General features: G+C 40.0%; 1 protein-coding gene across 1 annotated transcript in view; it reads right to left on the bottom strand.

Moving 5' to 3' along the window:
* The window catches only part of LOC132890179 (gamma-aminobutyric acid receptor subunit alpha-2), a 120,556-nt gene that overhangs the window by 57,832 nt on the left and 40,621 nt on the right, over positions 1-22,103 (bottom strand). Inside the window, exons 4-6 of the mRNA XM_060926968.1 lie at positions 15,286-15,506; positions 8,028-8,110; positions 7,764-7,907 (exon numbers count right to left, since the gene is read on the bottom strand). Of these exons, the coding sequence (XP_060782951.1) occupies positions 7,764-7,907; positions 8,028-8,110; positions 15,286-15,506 (448 nt within the window). The remainder of the gene's footprint in view (positions 1-7,763; positions 7,908-8,027; positions 8,111-15,285; positions 15,507-22,103) is intronic.

A 22,103-nucleotide genomic window follows, 5' to 3' on the forward strand; every position in this document is an offset into this window, starting at 1 on the left:
TAAACATTTGTGGATAAAATACCATTAAATATCACTTTGCTGAGTACTCCCAAATTTCTTCAAAACAAGATGCCTGCTGTGTCACAATAAATGATTAATTTAACACTATGCAATCAGGAGGCTTACCATTCTACCCACAGAGAAAGCCTTAGGCCAGCACTGTGCTTGTTTGTTTGTTTGTTTGTTTGTGTATTTATTTATGCTTAGTCTTACGTACATGTGCTGTAATAATGTGTGCATACAGTGGAGATAAAAAAGTCTACACACCCCTGCTAAAATGGCAGGGTTTTTTTGTGGTAAAAATATGAGACCAAGATAAATCCTGTCAGAACTTATTCAACCTTTACTGCAAAATTACAATCTATACAAAGAAGGTGAAAACAAATCAGACACTGGTTAGGGCAAAAAATAAAAATAAAAACAATCCAAAATCCTGGCTGCGCGTTCAGAATCGACCGATCACATATAGTCTAATCTTAAATAGTAGTTAGTATACACCTGACATCAGTTAAAGTGGCTCTGATCGACCTCAGGTAAAGTTTGGCTGTTCCTGTAGAATTATTCTGATATTGTCTTGGTTGCATTATACTCCAAAAGCCATGGTCCACAAACATCTTTCAGAGCATGAACGGGTCATTGAAAGGTATCAATCAGAGCAGGGGTAAAAAAACAAAACAAAACAAAAAAGTATCCAAACCATTAAACATCCCATGGAGTACAGTTAAGACAGTCATCAACAATTGGAGAAAATATGGCTCAACAGTGACTCTACCAAGATCAGGACGTCCTTCCAAGATTGATGAGAAGGAGAAAGCTGGTCAGCAAGGCCACCAAGAGGCTTACAGCAACATTATAGGAGCTGCAGAATTTCCTGGAAATTACTGGTTGTTCTGTACATGTGGCCCGTTCTATAATTGCAGGTACATTTCAAGTGTTGACTCTGTTAGTCATTGTCAACTCTGTTATTGCTAAACTGGGCAATCCATTAACAGAATCGACGATAACAGAGTTGACACTTCCCACCATTTTGTGTCTTTAACGCCACATGCTAACCTCAATTTAGCTACCACATGGCACATATAAACACAGAATTTTATGGATTTTAATCATATTATTGTTTTTAAAAATGAGTGAGAGATTCGCTCCAAATATCATGATAACAGGTTCGACGGATAATTAATCTCCTGTTGGTGTATCCTCAACATTTTGTTCAAATTAACGAGAGAAGAAACATAACATACCTCACTGCCTTTCTGAAGTTTCCCGCCAGAGGAAGTGACCTCTCTCGCTGTAGGTGTCATGCGCATTATTAAGAGTCTTTGTGGATTTTATACAGTTTTATAACAGAGTTGACAAGAATGTTGGGATGGAAATTTCTCATAATACAGAAAATAAACTTTCTATGCAATTAATTTTTATAACAGTTAATAGAATAAGCCCCCAAAACCAGACTGTGAGACTGAATCCTTCCTGTTTATTCAAGCTGAATGTATGAATCAGTAGTCGAAGACAGCCAGTAATGTGGGGGGAGGGAGTCATTTAGTTAATGTTTTATGGATAAATTGGGTCTAAAATGTACATCAAGCATTTCTGTTGGTGAAAGTTTGTCATAATTTGCATTATCCCCTTCGTACACAAGGAAAAATGCTATGGAACTTCATGCTATGGAACTTCATGTGTACAATTGTACACATTATGTCCAAAGGGGTTAATGTTCAAAACTGATTCAAATAAAGATTTCTATTGTGGAAAATAAAAGGTTTATCTCGAAGACGCAAAATGTACCCCGAATTCTAGAATGACCCATGTAACAACAATCAGTCATATTCTTCATATGTCTGGGTTGTGGTGTAGGGTAGCAAGACGAAAGCCTTTACTCACAAAGAAAAACATCCAAGCCCAGCTAAACATCGCAAAAAGCTATATCCCACAACCATGTGGAAAACTGTATTATAGTTTGATGAGACCAAGGTTGAACTATTTTGCAGTAATTCCAAAAGGTATGTTTGGCACAAAAATAACACAGCACATCATCAAAAGAACGTCATACCCACAGTGAAGCATGGTGGAGGCAGCATCATGCTTTGGGGCTGCTTTTCTTCAGCTGGTACTGGGGCTTTAGTCAAGGTGGACGGAATCATGAATCACTCCAAATATCAATCTATTTTGGCACAAAACCTTCAAGCGTCTGCTCGGAAGCTGAAGAAGAAGAGGAATTTCACTTTTCAGCATGACAACAGCCCAAAGCATACATCTAAATCTAAAAAGCAGTGGTTTCACCAAAAGAGGACCAATGTTCTGGAATGGCCCAGCCAGAGTCCAGACCTTAATCCAATTGAAAATCTGTGGGGTGACCTGAAGAGAGCTGTGGACTGGAGATGCCCTCGCAATTTGACAGATCTGATAACTTTTTACAAGGAGGAGTGGGTAAAAATCGCCAAGTCCAGATGTGCCAAACTGATAGACTCTTACCCAAAAAGACTGAGTGCTGTAATAAAATCAAAAGGTGCTTCAACTAATTATTAGTTTAGGGGTGTGCACACTAACACAACCAGGGTTTTTGTATGAGTTTCTTTTATCCTTTTTTTTTTTTGCGAAACAATTTCTGATTTGGGGTGGCACGGTGGTGTAGTGGTTAGCGCTGTCACCTCACAGCAAGAAGGTCCAGGTTCGAGCCCCGGGGCTGGCGAGGGCCTTTCTGTGTGGAGTTTACATGTTCTCCCCATGTCCGCGTGGGTTTCCTCCGGGTGCTCCGGTTTCCCCCACAGTCCAAAGACATGCAGGTTAGGTTAACTGGTGACTCTAAATTGACCGTAGGTGTGAATGTGAGTGTGAATGGTTGTCTGTGTCTATGTGTCAGCCCTGTGATGACCTGGTGACTTGTCCAGGGTGTACCCCGCCTTTCGCCCGTAGTCAACTGGGATAGGCTCCAGCTTGCCTGCGACCCTGTAGAACAGGATAAAGCGGCTAGAGATGATGAGATGAGATGAGATGAGATGAGATTTCTGATTTGGGCGGCACGGTGGTGTAGTGGTTAGCACTGCCGTCTCACAGCAAGAAGGTCCAGGTTCAAGCCCCGTGGCCGGCGAGGGTCTTTCTGTGTGGAGTTTGCATGTTCTCCCCGTGTCTGTGTGGGTTTCCTCTGGGTGCTCCGGTTTCCCCCACAGTCCAAAGACATGCAGGTTAGGTTAATTGGTGGCTCTAAATTGACCGTAGGTGTGAATGGTTGTTTGTCTCTGTGTCAGCCCTGCGATAACCTGGTGACTTGTCCAGGGTGTACCCCGCCTCTCACCAATAGTCAGCTAAGATAGGCTCCAGCTTGCCTGCGACCCTGTAGGACAGGATAAGCGGCTACAGAAAATGGATGGATGGGTGGAATTTCTGATTTGTTTTCACCTTCTTTGTACAGATTGCAATTTTTCAGTCAAGGTGGAATAAATTCTGACAGGATTTATCTTGGTTTCATTTTTTTTAAATCACAAAAAAACCCTGTCATTTTAGCAGGGGTATGTAGACTTTTTATATCCACTGTATCCTTGCTGTTCACCCCATAACTTTTTTCCTTGGTTGGCTCAATGAATAGTCTTTCACAAAAGTGTCCCTTGAGGATACTTGAACAGTGCTGCTGGGAATTCTGTCCATGGAGACACAACGTGGATTCACTCATCTACAACACAACAGCTTGTCTAACAGAATTCACACAGTGTGGAGCTGGACAATCAAGATGCTATCAAAGAGAACAGAATGTAGGGGCAGGATGATCCTTCTATGCCCCTTTCTAACTGGAGGCGAACATGTGATGCATTTTAGAAGACGTCCATAATTGAGTGTGTGTTTGAGAGAGCCAGGAGACTGCATGGTGACTACAGGGTAAGGTTCAATCAGTGACAGGATCGATCCGCCACTGCTAGACACATAAGTCACGAGCATACACAGTGTTTCTGTTTCTAAGCATTTGCTCATGCTGTTGCACTGTGTATGTACAGTTACTGTGCAAATGTCTCAGGCACCCTATTTTTTCATACAAACTTGGTTATAGATTTCTATTTTATGACGTCTACATTATCGAGTCAGTACAAAAACATTTTAGAGTTCCAACTGTTCGTTTTCCAGCACAAAATTAAATGTTACAGGAAAAATGTTTGTATCTGAGCAGCATATTACATAAGAGACCACTTTTCAGATTAAAAAAGAAAACATAACAAAGGCTGCTGGGTTTTGCTGCAAAATTAAGAAGCAAGTGTGACAGTCAAAGTGTCCAGAAGAACTGTGGCTGGTTCTGTAAGATGCTCAGTAAAACCTACAGCTCATCTCCTTATCAAACTGCACCCATTGTACCGGAGACAACTTTTTTTTTTTTAAAGCAAAGGGTCGTCTCAGACCAAATACTGACTTTGTTTCATTTATTATGGCTCACTGCTGTTAATAGTATTTTTTTAAATGTTGAAACATTTTATTTCATTATTTTTAAGCTATTTTTGGTCGACAGCATTTCTTTACATGTGCCTAAGACTTTTGCACAGTACTATAAATGACTGGGTAATTGACTTATGGCCCTTTCATATTTAGCCTGTGACACACATGAACAAAACCACATAAGCTTAGTTGTTATTGCAAAGGTTGCTAAGATTGCTCTCTTGTTAATATACTATATTAGTTATTATGATACATACAGGACACTTTTTTGATGGAATAAAAACATGTTCCATTCCCTTCTAGAGGGTTTCATTCATTTAGTTTGATAGCATGCAATATTGTTATCATATCGCTTATCCTACGTGTATTACGCCACTCTACCCAATAGAGAATGAGTGTTGAATATGGTTTACGATACTGCATGGCTGTTAAGACAACATGACACCACACACTGAAGACGTAAAACTTTGGTGCTAGCAAATTGACTGACAATTTGTAAACAAATATGGCCGCCAGCTTTGCTTCATTAAATATGGAAGATTTTGAGAGAATTTTGAAAGAGAAAGATATGTTTAACACCCTGAAAGGAATGTGTATGTATAATAATAATAATAATAATAATAATAATAATGCCTGGCTTTTTTTTCATGGTATATCAGATATATTCCATTCAGCTAGCATGATACTGGACGAGTTGAAGACGAGTTCAATATCATGCTAGCAGAATGGAATATATCTGATATACCATGAAAAAAAGCCAGACAATATTATTTAAATATACTACAGACTCCGTATAAGGCAGAGAGCTATAGATGTATGTAGGTGCTTCTCTTCCTGATGTATATACAGCTGCTGGCTCAGACGAAGTAAAGCAGAGAAGAGAGGAACTAGAAAGGCAATGACATGCATAACCAGACGGATAGAGACAGGAATCACAAGGAGAGACAAAATGTTGTTTTTCTCCTGTGGAATGCCAGCCATGCTTGTCTCTAAATCCAGCGAGGTGATGTACTGGGGGTTTTCTGTGCTCAGCAGAAGTGGAATTTCTTGTCAAGGGCTTTGCCTCTGCTGTGCCCTGTACCATTTTTGTTCGCTTTACTGAACCGCTAAATGGCAATGAGCAAAAAGTGGCACCGCAGGCCACAGCATGAATACATCGAGAGCAAGAGAAGGGGGTGTGGAGGTGAAGTGGGTGGTGAAAAATAAATGTGTCTCTGGCTGCGCTGCTTAGTTGTGTCCAGAGAACGCAATATAAATATTGCAACAGAGAAAATGAAATGTGGTATTGGCTAGAACAAAGCAACCATTTGGCACAAAGCATATCTATACAGTACTTATAGTGTCTTGCAAAAGTATTCATCCCCCTTGGTGTTTGTCCTGTTTTGTTGCATTACAAGCTGGAATTAAAATGGATTTTTGGAGGGTTAGCACCATTTGATTTACAGAACATGCCTACCACTTTAAAGGCGAAAATTGTTGATTTATTGAGACACAAACAGTAATTAGGATGAAAAAAACAGAAATCTGGCGTGTGCATAGGTATTCATCCCCTTTCGTAAGAAACCCCGAAATAAGAGCTGGTCCAACCAATTCACTTCATAAGTTACATAATTAGTTGATTAAGATCCACCTGTGTGCAATCAAAGTGTCACATGATCTGTCACATGATGTCTGTATAAATCAACCTGTTCTGGAAGGACCTTGACTCTGCAACACTACTAAGCAAGCAACATGAGAACCAAGGAGCCTCCAAACAAGTCAGAGACAAAATTGTGAAGAAGTATGGATCAGGGTTATGTTATAAAAAATATCCCAGACTTTGAATGTCCCAGGGAGCACCATTAAATCCATTATAGCCAAATGGAAAGAATATGTCACCACGAGAAACCTGATAAGAGAATGCCACTCGCCAAAACTTACAGACCAGGCAAGGAGGGCATTAATCTGAGATGCAACAAAGACACCAAAGATAACACTGAAGGAGCTGCAACGATCCACAGTGGAGATGGGAGGATCTGTCCATAGGACCACTTTAAGCTGTACACTCCGCAGAGTGGGGCTTTATGGAAGAGTGGCCAGAAAAAAGCCATTGCTTAAGAAAACATATTTGGAGTTTGCACAACAGCATGTGGCAGACTCCTCAAACACAAGGAAGAAGATTCTCTGGTCAAATGAGACTAAAACTGATCTTTTTGGCCATCATGGGAAATGCCATGTGTGGTGCAAACCCAACACCCTGAGAACACCATTCCTACAATGAAGCATGGTGGTGGCAGCATCATGTTGTGGGGATATTTTTCATCTGCAGGGACAGGAAAGCTGGTCAGGACTGAAGGAAAGATGGATGGCACTAAATACAGGGCAATTCCGGAAGAAAACCTGTTTGAGTCGACCAGAGGTTTGAGACTGGGATGAAGGTTCATGTTCCAGCAGGACATGACCCTAAACATACTGCTAAAGCTATACTGGAGTGGTTTAAAGTCAATTCAAGCCAAAGTCCTTCCTGCACCATTCATGGCATGTTTTGGTGGGACCAATCTCCATTTCATAGCCCTTGGCCTCTCACCTATATTACATAGCTAGGGTTCTACTATTGCTAGTGGGGGGCTAGTCCTCTGGTAACCGTGAGAGTTTGACTCCCCACTCGCATCTGTATTGCAGCGTGCCTTGCCAGAAGGCACCATTTTTATGATGGTCTTTGGCATGACCCAACTGTGAGTAGAACTCTCGATCTCCTGATCAAGAGAGCTAACCACTAGGCCACTTGCCGGTACAGGGCTTTAAAGGGAAACATTTAAATGTCTTGGAATGGCCTAATCAAAGCCTAGACCTCAATCCAATTGAGAATTTGTGGCATAACTTGAAGATTGCTGTACACCAACACAACCCATCTAACTTGAAGGAGTTAGAGCAGTTTTGCCTTGAGGAATGGGCAAAAATCCCAGTGGCTAGATGTGCTAAGTGAATAAAGACATACTCCAAAAGACTTGTAGCTGTAATTGCAGCAAAAGGTGGTTCTACAAAGTATTGACTTTGAGGGGGAGAATACCAATACACACTCCAGATTTCTGTTTTTTCATCTTAATTACTGTTTGTGTCACAATAAAACAACAATTTTCACGTTTAAAGTTGTAGGCATGTTGTGTAAATCAAATATTGCAAACCCTCTAAAAATCCATTTTAATTCCAGCTTGTAACGTGACAAAACAGGACAAACACCAAGGGGGATGAATACTTTTACAAGACAGTGTATATTCTTTGCCATAATATAAAAAAAAAGAAATACAAAGAAAAAAAACACAGGATGAAAAAACATTTCTTGTGGAAGTTTTTGCAGAGCCACTCACCAGTGCTGGATTTAATTGTCTCATTACCGACAGTCTGTCCCAGTAAGTCATACTGGTTTAATCGGGAGCTCTCCCCTTCCACCACCACGGAGTTTGAGGCGTTCTTTGTCCAGGTGTATGTCACCTCTGTTGTTGTGTACGCATCTATGGAATGCGAGTCACACACATTCATGACATCAGTAATCTGACCCAACAGTAATAGGTTCATCTCTGAAATAAAGCTTTGCAGACATGCTGATTAAAGGTCAAGAATGTTGCACTCACAGCTGCCAAATTTGAGAGGACAGGAGTGGAAATCCATGGGAAAATCCTCAAGATGCATTGGACACTCAGCATGCACCGTCAACCTGTGTACACATCCACACACACGCTAAGAACTACGATAGACATGAACACAGAAAGGCATGTTATTTTTTTAAGCACTTTTCAGTGGAGATTAAGGAATAAGGCAGCAAGTGGCATTTATAATAAAAACAAAAAGCAAAGCAAAAAGGCGTGGCAGAGAGAGAGAGAGAGAGAGAGAGAGAGAAGACCTATTCTGGAGCATGAGCTGGATGAAGCGTGATTCATTGTTGTGTTTTTTTCCATTATAAAACTCTCAGTGGAAATATATTAACTGCTAATATATTGACGTGAATGACATTCTCTTTGAAAAGGTCAGTCACATTATATTAACAAAGACAGCTGTAATGTTCAGCCTTCTGGAAGAGATATAGCATTTATATATGGTAGCTCTTCCAATGTATACATTCAAGAAAGGACAAAAGGTTATATAGGTAGCGCTTTGGTTTCGCTAGTTGCACCTTGAAATCTATACAGAGATTAGACGCTTATGAAGTGGAAATTGTATAATATAATGTTAGATTATACCACAGTGAGGCTGAATTCTTGACTTACAAGGATTTTTTTTTTCTAAAACAGCATGGTTTTGACAGTAATTGCAGTACAACCCCGATTCCAAAAAAGTTGGGTCAAAATACAAATTGTAAATAAAAACGGAATGCAATGATGTGGAAGTTTCAAAATTCCATATTTTATTCAGAATAGAACATAGATGACATATCAAATGTTTAAACTGAGAAAATGTATCATTTAAAGAGAAAAATTAGGTGATTTTAAATTTCATGACAACAACACATCTCAAAAAAGTTGGGACAAGGCCATGTTTCCCACTGTGAGACATCCCCTTTTCTCTTTACAACAGTCTGTAAACGTCTGGGAACTGAGGAGACAAGTTGCTCAAGTTTAGGGATAGGAATGTTAACCCATTCTTGTCTAATGTAGGATTCTAGCTGCTCAACTGTCTTAGGTCTTTTTTGTCGTATCTTCCGTTTTATGATGCGCCAAATGTTTTCTATGGGTGAAAGATCTGGACTGCAGGCTGGCCAGTTCAGTACCCGGACCCTTTTTCTATGCAGCCATGATGCTGTAATTGATGCAGTATGTGGTTTGGCATTGTCATGTTGGAAAATGCAAGGTCTTTCCAGATGTGTAAGCTGCCCATGCCACACGCACTAATGCAACCCCATACCATCAGAGATGCAGGCTTCTGAACTGAGCGCTGGTAACAACTTGGGTCATCCTTCTCCTCCTTAGTCCAAATGACACGGCGTCCCTGATTTCCATAAAGAACTTCAAATTTTGATTCGTCTGACCACAGAACAGTTTTCCACTTTGCCACAGTCCATTTTAAATGAGCCTTGGCCCAGAGAAGACGTCTGCGGTTCTGGATCGTGTTTAGATACGGCTTCTTCTTTGAACTATAGAGTTTTAGCTGGCAACGGCGGATGGCACGGTGAATTGTGTTCACAGATAATGTTCTCTGGAAATATTCCTGAGCCCATTTTGTGATTTCCAATACAGAAGCATGCCTGTATGTGATGCAGTGCCGTCTAAGGGCCCGAAGATCACGGGCACCCAGTATGGTTTTCTGGCCTTGACCCTTACGCACAGAGATTCTTCCAGATTCTCTGAATCTTTTGATGATATTATGCACTGTAGATGATATGTTCAAGCTCTTTGCAATTTTACACTGTCGAACTCCTTTCTGATATTGCTCCACTATTTGTCGGCGCAAAATTAGGGGGATTAGTGATCCTCTTCCCATCTTTACTTCTGAGAGCCACTGCCACTCCAAGATGCTCTTTTTATACCCAGTCATGTTAATGACCTATTGTCAGTTGACCTAATGAGTTGCAATTTGGTCCTCCAGCTGTTCCTTTTTTGTACCTTTAACTTTTCCAGCCTCTTATTGCCCCTGTCCCAACTTTTTTGAGATGTGTTGCTGTCATAAAATTTCAAATGAGCCAATATTTGGCATGAAATTTCAAAATGTCTCACTTTCAACATTTGATATGTTGTCTATGTTCTATTGTCAATACAATATCAGTTTTTGAGATTTGTAAATTATTGCATTCTGTTTTTATTGATAATTTGTACTTTGTCCCAACTTTTTTGGAATCGGGTTTGTACAACCCTGATTCCAAAAAAGCTGGGACGCTGTGTCAACTGTAGATAAAAACAGAATGCGATAATTTGCAAAGCATGGAAACCCTATATTTCATTAAAAATAGTACAAAGACAACATATCAAATGTTGAAACTGAGAAATGTTATTTGTTTTATTATTATTATTATATATTTTTTAGGGCGGCACGGTGGTGTAGTGGTTAGCGCTGTCGCCTCACAGCAAGAAGGTCCTGGGTTCGAGCCCCATGGCCAGCGAGGGCCTTTCTGTGCAGAGTTTGCATGTTCTCCCCGTGTCCGCGGGGGTTTCCTCCGGGTGCTCCGGTTTCCCCCACAGTCCAAAGACATGCAGGTTAGGTTAACTGGTGACTCTAAATTGACCGTAGGTGTGAGTGTGAATGGTTGTCTGTGTCTATGTGTCAGCCCTGTGATGACCTGGCGACTTGTCCAGGGTGTACCCCGCCTTTCGCCCGTAGTCAGCTGGGATAGGCTCCAGCTTGCCTGCGACCCTGTAGAACAGGATAAAGCGGCTAGAGATAATGAGATGAGATGAGATTATTATATATTTTTTAAAATATGCTCATTTTTAATTTGATGTCAGCAACACATCAAAAAAGTTGGGACAGGGGCATGTTTACCAATGTGTTGCATCACCTCTACTTTTAACAACACTGTAAACATTTGGGAACTGAGGAGACCAACTGCTGTAATTTTGAAAGAGAAATGTTGCCCCATTCCTGCCTGATACAATGTCATTTGCTTAACAGTTCGGGGTCTCCTTTGTCATATTTTGTGCTTCATAATGCATCAAATATTTTAAATGGGAGACAGGTCTGGACTGCAGGCAGGTCAGTTTAGCACCTGGACTCTTTTACTACAGAGCCATTCAGTTTTAATATGTACAGAAAGTGGTTTGTCTTTGTCTTGTGATCTTGCTGAAAGAAGGAAGGCCTTCCCTGAAAAAGATTTTGTCTGGATGGCAGCATATTGCTCTGCTCTGAAATGTGTATATATCATTCAGCATTAATGATGCCTTCCTACAGTAGATGTACAAGCTACCCATGTCATGTGCACTAATGCTCCCTCATACCATCACAGATGCTGGCTTTTGAACTGTGCACTGATAACAAGCCAGATGGTCCCTCTCCTCTTTAGCCTGGAGGATGCCGTGTCCATGATTTCTAAAAAGAATTTCTACTTTTGAGTTGTCAGACCTCGGGACAATTTTCCACTTTGCCTCAGTCCATCATAAAAGAGCTCAGGCCCAGAGAAGGTGGCGGTGTTTCCGGATATTATTTATATCTGCTTTTAACTCGCATTTGTGGATGCAGTAATGAACTGTTTTCACAGACGATGGTTTTCTGAAGTGTTCCTGAGCCCATACAGTGATTTCCACTCCAGACACGTGCCTGCTTTTAATGTAGTGTCGCCTGAGGGCCTGAAGATCACAGGCATCGAATGTCAGTTTTCAGCCTTGTCTCTTGCATACAGAGATTTCTCCAGATTATCTGAATCTGTTAATGATATTATATACTACAGATGATGTGATCCCCAAATTCTTTGCAATTTTACATTGAGGAACATTATTCTTAAATTGTTGCACTGTTTGCCCATGTAGTCTTTCACAGAGCGGTGAACCCCTCCCCATCTTTACTTCTGAGAGACTCAGCCTCTCTGGGATGCTCTTTTTATCCCCGATCATGTTACTGACCTGATGCTAATTAACCAAATTAAATTTTTTTAGCATTACACAACTTTTTCAGTCTTTTGCTGCCCCTGTCCCAACTTTTGAAATATGTTGCTGACATCAAATACAAAATGAGCATATATTTTTCAAAAAACAATAAAATTTCTCAGTTTCAACATCTGATCTGTTGTCTTTGTACTATTTTCAATGAAATGCAGGGTTTCCATGATTTGCAAATCTTCACATTCTGTTTTTATTTAGGCTTTACAAAGTGTACAAAGAAAATAATCCACTGCATATCACACCACCCTGGCATGGATTATTTTTTTAAACCAGCATGGCCAGTCATTTGGTATTCATTACATATGAGAACTCTAGGCTTTTATTTGGTGTATAAGCAAGTGAGGCATGAGACAAACATCAGGCAGTGTAGAAGCATCATTTAGAAAGCAATGAGATGTGCACTGAATCAGCAGTCATGTTACCAGTTATCATCAAGTTACCAGTTAGGAAGAAGATGTCCTCAATTAATGTGATAACATACTATATTATATGGGAATGAGTCTTTTACTGGGAAATACACCATGCGTATTTTTCATATGAGCTACATCCAGGACATGGACATTCAAAACCGTGACATAAATCTCTTTTTTTTTTTTTTGCGATCCGGTTTCCATCAAATCCTGCGCTCTGATTGGCTGGCAAGCGGGTCCGTATCCTATGATACGGACCCCAGTTACGGACCTCGGATACGGACCTCTGGCGACTTACTCATTCACAACAACAACAAACATAGTAGCAATTTTTGTCAACATTTATTTTCGCATTTCTCAGGAGAATAACATTAATTTTACATCATGGATAGCGATAACGACAGTGTTCACAGCGAAAGCGAGTTTTACTACCCTGATGAAGACGAAATAAAAGAAAACATTTCAGGAGAAAGCTAAAAACCTGTAACTGTTGCTAACGCCAATCAAAAACATGGCTGAATCCTGAATGACTCAATTTTGTATAAATAGGGGACTACATAGGCGGCAAAATTTATTTTTTTTCCTGCCATGGAAGTGCACTTGTATACTGAGGAGGAAGCCATTTGCATTACAGCCGTGAATGAGGATTCAAAATGGCAGCTCGCCTTGGCTCGGTTTTCCCTTTTGGGCGCTCTCGTTTTCTGTTAGAATTTGGTAAAGAAAAAAATAAATATATTATTTACCAGCTTAAGGTCAATCCATATAGTGAAATACCGTGACCTTGGCCTTGGATACTGATCTCGGCCCAGAGGGCCTCGGTCAGTACTTTCAAGACCTTGGTCATGGTATTTCATGATACGGACCTCCCAGCTGGTAAATAACATATATGTCACTCATGAGGAAATTGATGAATTGTTCCGATAAATTTGGGTACTTTTTGTTTGTGAATGTGTTGAGATAATAAAAAGAATATCACATGTTGGCTTGAAGATAATAAAGTTTATCTTCTCATGCTGAAAAACTCGTATGTTTCATACAAAATACATCGCTGATCTGAGTGACACATTTAAATAATATTGGCTGACTTTTTTTTCTGGTATATCAGATATATTTCATTCAGCTAGCATGATATTGAACGAGTTGAAGATGAGTTCAATACCATGCTAGTTGAATGGAATATATCTGATATACCATGTAAAAAAGCCAGCCAATATTATTATTATTATACATACACATTCCTTTCGGGTATTCAACGCATCTTTCTTTTTTTTCAAAAATTCTCTCAAAATCTTCCATGTTTAACAAAACAAACCTGGTGGCCAAGTTTGTTTACAAATTGTCAGTCACTCACTAGTGTGGAAGTTTTACATCTCTGACATGTGACACCATGTTGTCTTGACAACCATGTAATATTATAAACCATATTTAACGCTTATTCTGCATTGGGTAGACTGACGTAATGCACACAGGATAAAGAATATGCTAACAATATTGCATGCTATCAAACCAAATTAATGAAACTCGCTAGTTCCATCGTAAAAGTGTCCTGTACGTATAATAATTCCTGATATTTCACTCCAGTGACATCACTCCCAGTGTTTTCCCACTGACTAGACATGTGTTAAAATGGCGAACTGGTTCAAAATTAAAATGATTTTGATTAACATGCATTTTTTTGTGGATGTGTCCATATAATATAAAGAACATTTCATGGTGGTGTGAATACATGCAATTCATCTTCTCGTATTGAAAATATTTTACTCGTTCACTTTGCTCACTCATGATATATATGTCACCACTCGAAGATAAACTTCATATCTTCATGCAACCTACAGGAGTATCTGTCCATAGGACCACTTTAAGCTGTACAGTCCACAGAGTGGGGCTTTATGGAAGAGTGGCCAGAAAAAAAGCCATTGCTTAAGAAAACATGTTTGGAGTTTGCCCAACAGCATATGGCAGACTCCCCAAACACATGGAAGAAGATTCTCTGGTCAAATGAGACTAAAACTGATCTTTTTGGCCATCATGGGAAATGCCATGTGTGGTGTAAACCCAACACCTTGAGAACACCATTCCTACAGTGAAGCATGGTGGTGGCAGCATCATGCTGTGGGGATGTTTTTCATCTGCAGGGACAGTAAAGCTGGTCAGGACTGAAGGAAAGATGGATGGTACTAAAAACAGGTCAATTCTGGAGGAAAACCTGTTTGAGTTTGCCAGAGGTTTGAGACTGGGATGAAGGTTCACCTTCCAGCAGGACAATGACCCTAAACATACTGCTAAAGCTATACTGGAGTGGGTTAAAGGGAAACATTTAAATGTCTTGGAATGGCCTAATCAAAGCCCAGACCTCAATCCAATTGAGAATCTATGGCCTGAAGATCGCTGTACACCAACACAACCCATCTAACTTGAAGGAGTTGGAGCAGTTTTGCCTTGAGGAATGGGGAAAAATTCCAGTGGCTAGATGTGCTAAGCTAATAGAGACATACCCCAAGAGACTTGCAGCTGTAATTGCAGCAAAAAGTGGCTCGAGAAAGTGTTGACTTTGTGGGGGTGAATACCAATGCACACTCCAGATTTCTGTTTTTTCCTCTTAATTATTGTTTGTCTCACAATAAAACAACAATTTGTACCTTTAAAGTTGTAGACATGTGTAAATCAAATGGTGCTAACCCCCTAAAACTACATTTTAATTCCAGCTTGTAATGTGACAAAACAGGACAAACACCAAGGGGGACCAATACTTTTGCAAGACACTGTGTTTGTGTGTATATATATATATATATATATATATATATATATATATATATAAACAAGTATTTCTAGATGTGTGATCATCCATCTGAAGGTTTTTGCTGTTCTATATCATCTACTATATACTGCATACTCACCTCATGGTGTAAAGCAGAGTGCCGTCATCCTGAATACGCAGGAGCTTATTAGGCATAGTCATGTTGTGTGCCACCGATTTCTTCCCATTATGAAAGAAAGTGTCTGGAGTCCAGATTTTGCTTGCCATCAGGTTGTTGAGACGGAGGATGTTCATTGGTCCCTCAAACTTCAACCTCTCATCTTTCCAGCTCTGCCTGAAGAACACATCTATTGTGTATTCCTGATTAAAAAGGCAAGAAAACAGAGAAACATAATGTTTCTTTCAGTGGCCAAGGTCTTGCTAAATGTCACTGTCTTGTCAGTACAGTTTGTTTTTGAAAACTTGTTTTTTTAATACTGAAATAAAGCCTTTTTCTTCTTCAAGTTTGAAAAGAATTGAAATCTCTATGTAACAGCGACAGAAGCTTTCATTTCTGCTGTTCAACTCACTGCCACTTCTTTTTTATATTACGTGTTAATGTTGCAAATCTGGATTGTTGAAAGCAAATCTTTCTCCAAAGCATTTCAAGTTACTGCATTTCTTTTCATACTATGGTTCAGGCTAAGTAGCCCAGGAGTAATAGGGTTATACCCGGAACAAATTAGTAACAAGCTGAAAATTTCAGAATATGTTCAGAATACCTTTAGGAATAACATACTAAAAGTCCCCGGAAATCCCCCTTGTGCTCTCTGAGAAATTCAAGATGGTGTCCAAAATGGCTGCCAAATGGAGATCTGCCCATATCTCAGGCCCAAAACAAAATATTAATGCAATTAAAAGGTCAGAATATATGTTTTGTAGGGTAGGAGAGTAAATTCCAACATGTGTGTATTAATTACATTGTGTATTAACATTATATAATAACAATGTACACATTATTATAACAGTATATTTGTGTATAGTGTGGATCCATTGGTTACTCGTTCACTCCGTATCATCCTATTCTGTTCACAAAACAACAAACACAATTACTAGGGGTTGGAGCACTTATTTTCATTAATATTAATTAAAGTAAATTGGTGGTGTAAAATGAAAAATGGCATGTTAAAAGGTCATGCTGAGTTCAGTCATTTTTAAAAGGTCATGCTGAGTTTAGTCATTTTTTGTCCGAACACACTGGCATTGCTAGTAGTAAAGACTGGCGCTAGGAAACTCAAAGATTAATTTTTTTCCACCCTTAAACAAGCTTGAATAAATTCCCTACTTCATTGATGGTACAACAAAGGTCCAAGCATTATAACTGAGGCACTGAGAAGTGTTTAAGTCTACTCATTGTTTATAAGCAAGAGCTTTTATTGAGGCAGACCTTTTTGTCATGAAAGTCGCCGGAATGTTGAAGAAGTGTACTGAAACAGCTTGCCATTGTAGTTTTAGAAGATAGAGTTCTCAAATTTAATTTACCTTTAATATTTTATCAAAGCTTAAAGATGCACTAAATATTAAGGAAATTGATGTCTAATTGTTGTCTTACATTATGTTCATGTATGTAGGTAGCCTACTAAGCTAATCTGTCAATCATGTCAACCATCAAATTCCATGTAATTTCCACATTAATGACCTTGTAATCTTGGTTAATTTTAATTTTAACAGTGTGACAATGGTGAATTTGCATTGCTTGTATGAGAGAACATATAATTTAACATTTTAATTGCATTTATATTATGTTTTATCCCTGAGATATTGAAAAATCTCCAATCGGCGGCCATTTTGGACGCCATCTTGAATTTCTCAGAGAGCACAAGGTGGATTCCCGGGGACTTTTAGTATGTTATTCCTAAGGGTATTCTGAACATATTCTGAAAAATTCAGCTTGTTACTAATTTGTTCCGGGTTGGACTCAATTTTGAGCTAATGCTCTTGGGCTAAAGGACGTTCAACACTCACTCCTTGATTCTGTCTATGTGAGCTAGCAGAAATTAACACTGGCTAGTACAACAATCAACTGAATCTTTATCAAAATCCTTAATCCTTATCTTTAAACCTTTCTCTGTCACAAACATGGTGCCTTATGATATTTACCACTTGAACTTTTCAAAGTGAAGGTCATCTGATGGTGCTGAGCGCACAGTGTACTGGGATGATGGAATCAAGAAGAAGAAGAAACCTTTATTTGTCACATGCACACTTCAAGCACAGTGAAATTCATCCTCTGCATTTAACCCATCTGAAGCAGTGAACACATGCACACACACCCAGAGCAGTGGGCAGCCACACTACAGTGCCCGGGGAGCAGTCAGGGGTTAAGTACCTTGCTCAAGGGCACTTCAGCCCAAGGCCGCCCCACGTTAACCTAACCTGCATGTCTTTGAACTGTGGGGGAAACCGGAGTACCCGGAGGAAACCCACGCAGACACGGGGAGAACATGCAAACTCCACACAGAAAGGCCCTCACCGGCCACTGGGTTCGAACCCAGAACCTTCTTGCTGTGAGGCGACCATGCCACACAGTACAAGCAGAAGTGCCTGTACGGGATACATACCCTCTGAGATTCCAATTCTCAACTTCTTCATTAATTCTCCCTCCATACGTAATGCTGAGAATTTTATTGGAGTTTGGACATTTAGAGTCCCTGACTCCAGTTTTTGTTTCACTCAGTTTCATCAGGCTTTGGAAGGCTTTTTTTGTTTTGCTTTGTTTTTTTTTTTTAACAAAACACCATACATGGTTCAAAAATGACACGAAATGCATTTTTCTTTGAAGATGGCTTTGCTAACGGTGGCCAAGCATGGAAAGGAAATTAAATCTCAAGTGAGTAGGGAGGAAAAACTGGCTAGATGACCAAGACATTGACGATGTAATGCAGCAATCAGGAAAACTGTCACGTCTGCACCTGCCCAGAGTTCACAGCGGCCTCCAAACTTGGCTACAACAACCATCATGCATCTCACCGTTCCCAGTCTCCTGAGTACTAATCACAAACCCCTGTTCAAAATCACAGCCTCATCACGATATAGTTTAAAAGACTCTCTATACAAACATACAGTGTGAAGTAAATGCTCAGTGTGCTCATACCTGACCTTACCAAGCCTTCTGATTATTGTACTGATATTCTGGTTGACTTAGTTTGTGTTTTTGGACTTTGCCTGTTGCTCTTACCTTGGATATCCTGTTTGTACCTCACCTGACCTTTGCCTGTTTCACAATTCTGCCTTGATTACCGATTTGGATTTGTCTGCCAGCTTTGCTGCAATAAACTCTTTACTGCGTTTACATCTGTCTGACGTCTGCATACCTGATAAAAATAATGTTTGATAAAGATATAATGCAGTTTTGCCTTTTATTAACTCTGCCAAGGAGGTTATGTTTTCGGTAGCATTGGTTTGTTTGTTTGTTTGTTTGTTTGTTTGTCTGTTAGCAACATTACAGAAAAAGTAATGAACGGATTGCTCTGAAATTTTTTCCAGAGGTGTGACTGGGCACAAGTAACAATCCATTAAATTTTGGCGGTGATCTGGATCACCTCTGGATCCCGGATTTTTTTAAAGGATTAATTTTTTCCCCATTGAAATAAATGGGCGCGCGACACAAAAAACAGATTTTTCCTTCTGTAGGCCAAACCGTAAGGTGTAAAGTCATGAAACTTGGTACACTGATAGAGGAGTGGACCCTGATTGATTTCATCAAGTTTCATGTTGGTATGTCTCACGCCTTAGCGCCACCAACTGATCACAGTCTTACATGCGTTCATGCACGTAACTTTTGATCCGTATGTCCGATTTTCATAGGTCTGGTGCCGTTGGAATCCTTGGAGCTAGACGATTCCAACGCACCCTATGACGTCATTGTCCGCCTAATTAGATTTTCCGCCATTTTGAATTTTGTCCAAAGTGAAGGTAGAGTGACCCTGGCCGCATGTTTTGTCCGATCATCACGAAACTAGGCACACATGATCTCCAGTCCATGCCTAATGAGCAATATTCGTTTCACTCTCATATGTCGAAGCGTTCGCCCATGGCAGCCAATCAAATTTGATGGCGAAGCCACCAAACAGGATGTGAGCTCATATCACGGAAATGCTTTGACGTATCAAGACCATATTTAGTGGCATGACTTTGGACACCATCCAAACTACCCTCATCAAATATGGTGTCATTTGGCCACTAGGGGGCATCACAATTAGCAAAAATGTATTTTGGCTCATATCTTAGAAACGCTTTGACATATCAAGACCATATTTGTTGAGCTGACTTTCGGCACCAGTTCATGTATCCTCATCAAATTTGGTGTCATTTGGCTACTAGAGGGCACCACAATGAGCAAAAACGTGTTTTGGGTCATATCTCTTTACGGATTTAGAATTACATCTAAATTTTCATGTTAGTCATGCTCTGGGATGTCCCTGTAAAGAACCTTGCCAGCCTGTCATCTCCGTATGAGAATCCGCCTTGTGTCTTGGCCAAACTTTCGCGTGTTGACACAAAACTTCTCGTGTGGGTGTGCGGTCGCCTCTCTTGCCGGGTCGCCATGGCAGCGCGCCTGAGCAAGCACACTTTCACATTTTCTCTGGAAATGCATTCTAATTATTATTATTACCTCCGTCAAGGAGGTTATGTTTTCGGTAGCGTTGGTTTGTTTGTTTGTCTGTTAGCAACATTATGGAAAAAGTAATGAACGGATTGCTCTGAAATTTTTTCCCAGAGGTGTGACTGGGCACAAGTAACAATCCATTAAATTTTGGTGGTGATCCGGATCACCTTCTGGATCCCAGATTTTTTTAAAGGATTCTTGGTGGAGGTCTGCACTCTCTGAGTGCTTTTCTAGTTATTACTAATGTGTTTATATATAGGCGGCACGGTGGTGTAGTGGTTAGTACTGTCGCCTCACAGCAAGAAGGTCCTGGGTTTGAGCCCAGTGGCCAGTGAGGGCCTTTCTGTGTGGAGTTTGCATGTTCTCCCCGTGTCTGTGTGGCTTTCCTTCGGGTGCTCCGGTTTCCCCCACAGTCCAAAGACATGCAGGTTAGGTTACTTGGTGGCTCTAAATTGACCATAGGTGTGAATGTGAGTGTGAATGGTTGTCTGTGTCTATGTGTCAGCCCTGTGATGACCTGGCGACTTGTCCAGGGTGTACCCTGCCTCTCGCCCATAGTCAGTTGGGATAGGCTCCAGCTTGCCTGCGACCCTGTAGAACAGGATAAGCGGCTACAGATAATGGATGGATGGATGGATGGATGTTTATATATGTGGATACAGTGGCGCATCATCATAATACGGATCGCTATTACACGAAAACCATTGTAACATGGTCAGGTCATGGCTCCCAAAATTTACATTTAACTTTATGCAGCTGCATTCGAGAACTCAACAGTCTCAGACTTGGAAAAAGACTTACCTGAAAATGCATTAAGATAGTTTGAATGCAACAATGCTTCTGCGGCGAACGTCACACATCTACAAAACATGCTTCCTTTAGTCCGACTACAGGCCAGCATGAGAGTTCAGTAAACAGAAGTTACAGACTATTTCAGTAAAACCATGAACTAAAATGTGTTATGCCTGAACTGAGCTTGTTACACAATAATCATTGCTCTATCCTTTGAACACTTCTCATTTACTTGTTATTACATGCGGAATTATTACACGATTGTCCATGTTCTTCTCACTGCTGTTGTAATTTTTTGATGACTTGTAATCAACTCGGCGGTGCTACTACGGTATGCTGTATAGAGTTAGGCTTACAATTGTTCAGAGCGGGGCAAAACTTGTATTTGTAATACCTTGCAATGCAAATATAGGATGTCGCTATAGAAAACAAACAAGTTTTGTAAAGAATACATTTATTTTATATTTGCATGTACATGTAAATAAAATTAATTTAAATAACATACATACGTATCCATTGCTCTAATCTGGGACAAGTGCATGTAATCAGTCTTTGAGGTGTGTGCTGCTCAGAGTGCAGAAGTGCACAAGTGAGAGTTCAGGCGTGAGCACACACAGATGTGACAGGCAGCAAAATATTTTATTACATATTATTTGTTACATTGACAGTCAACAATAAAAAAAAAAGAGTTATTAGCATGGGAAAAACAATTGCAGGTGTTGCAATTTCATTGTCGGATATTTTCAAGGAACTGGTTTATCTAAAAAATAAAGCTCACAGAATGTTTTCTACTTGAGCCAAGCCAGATTTTTCATACTGTTATAACACGGATTTACTCATAACACGGTTGGATACTTAGGATCCCAACTAGTGTTGTAACATTTCTCCATATACAGTATAAAATTGGTGCTTGAAAGTTTGTGAACCCTTTAGAATTTTCTATATTTCTGCATAAATATGACCTAAAACTTCATCAGATTTTCACACAAGTCCTAAAAGTAGATAAAGAGAACCCAGTTAAACAAATGAGACAAAATATTATACTTGGTCATTTATTTATTGAGGAAAATGTTCCAATATTACATATCGGTGAGTGGCAAAAGTATGTGAATCTCTAGGATTAGCAGTTAATTTGGAGGTGAAATTAGAGTCAGGTGTTTTCAATCAATGGGACGACAATCAGGTGTGAGTGGGCACCCTGTTTTATTTAAAGAACAGGGATCTATCAAAGTCTGATCTTCACAACACATGTTTGTGGAAGTGTATCATGGCACGAACAAAGGAGATTTCTGAGGACCTCAGAAAAAGCGTTGTTGATGCTCATCAGGCTGGAAAGGGTTACAAAACCATCTCAAAAGAGTTTGAACTCCACCAATCCACAGTCAGACAGATTGTGTACAAATGGAGGAATTTCAAGACCATTGATACCCTTCCCAGGAGTGGTCGACCATCAAAGATCACTCCAAGGGCAAGGTGTGTAATAGTTGGCGAGGTCACAAAGGACCCCAGGGTAACTT

The sequence above is a fragment of the Neoarius graeffei genome, chromosome 8 (genome assembly GCF_027579695.1).
Source record: "Neoarius graeffei isolate fNeoGra1 chromosome 8, fNeoGra1.pri, whole genome shotgun sequence".
Classification (NCBI taxonomy): Eukaryota; Metazoa; Chordata; class Actinopteri; order Siluriformes; family Ariidae; genus Neoarius; species Neoarius graeffei.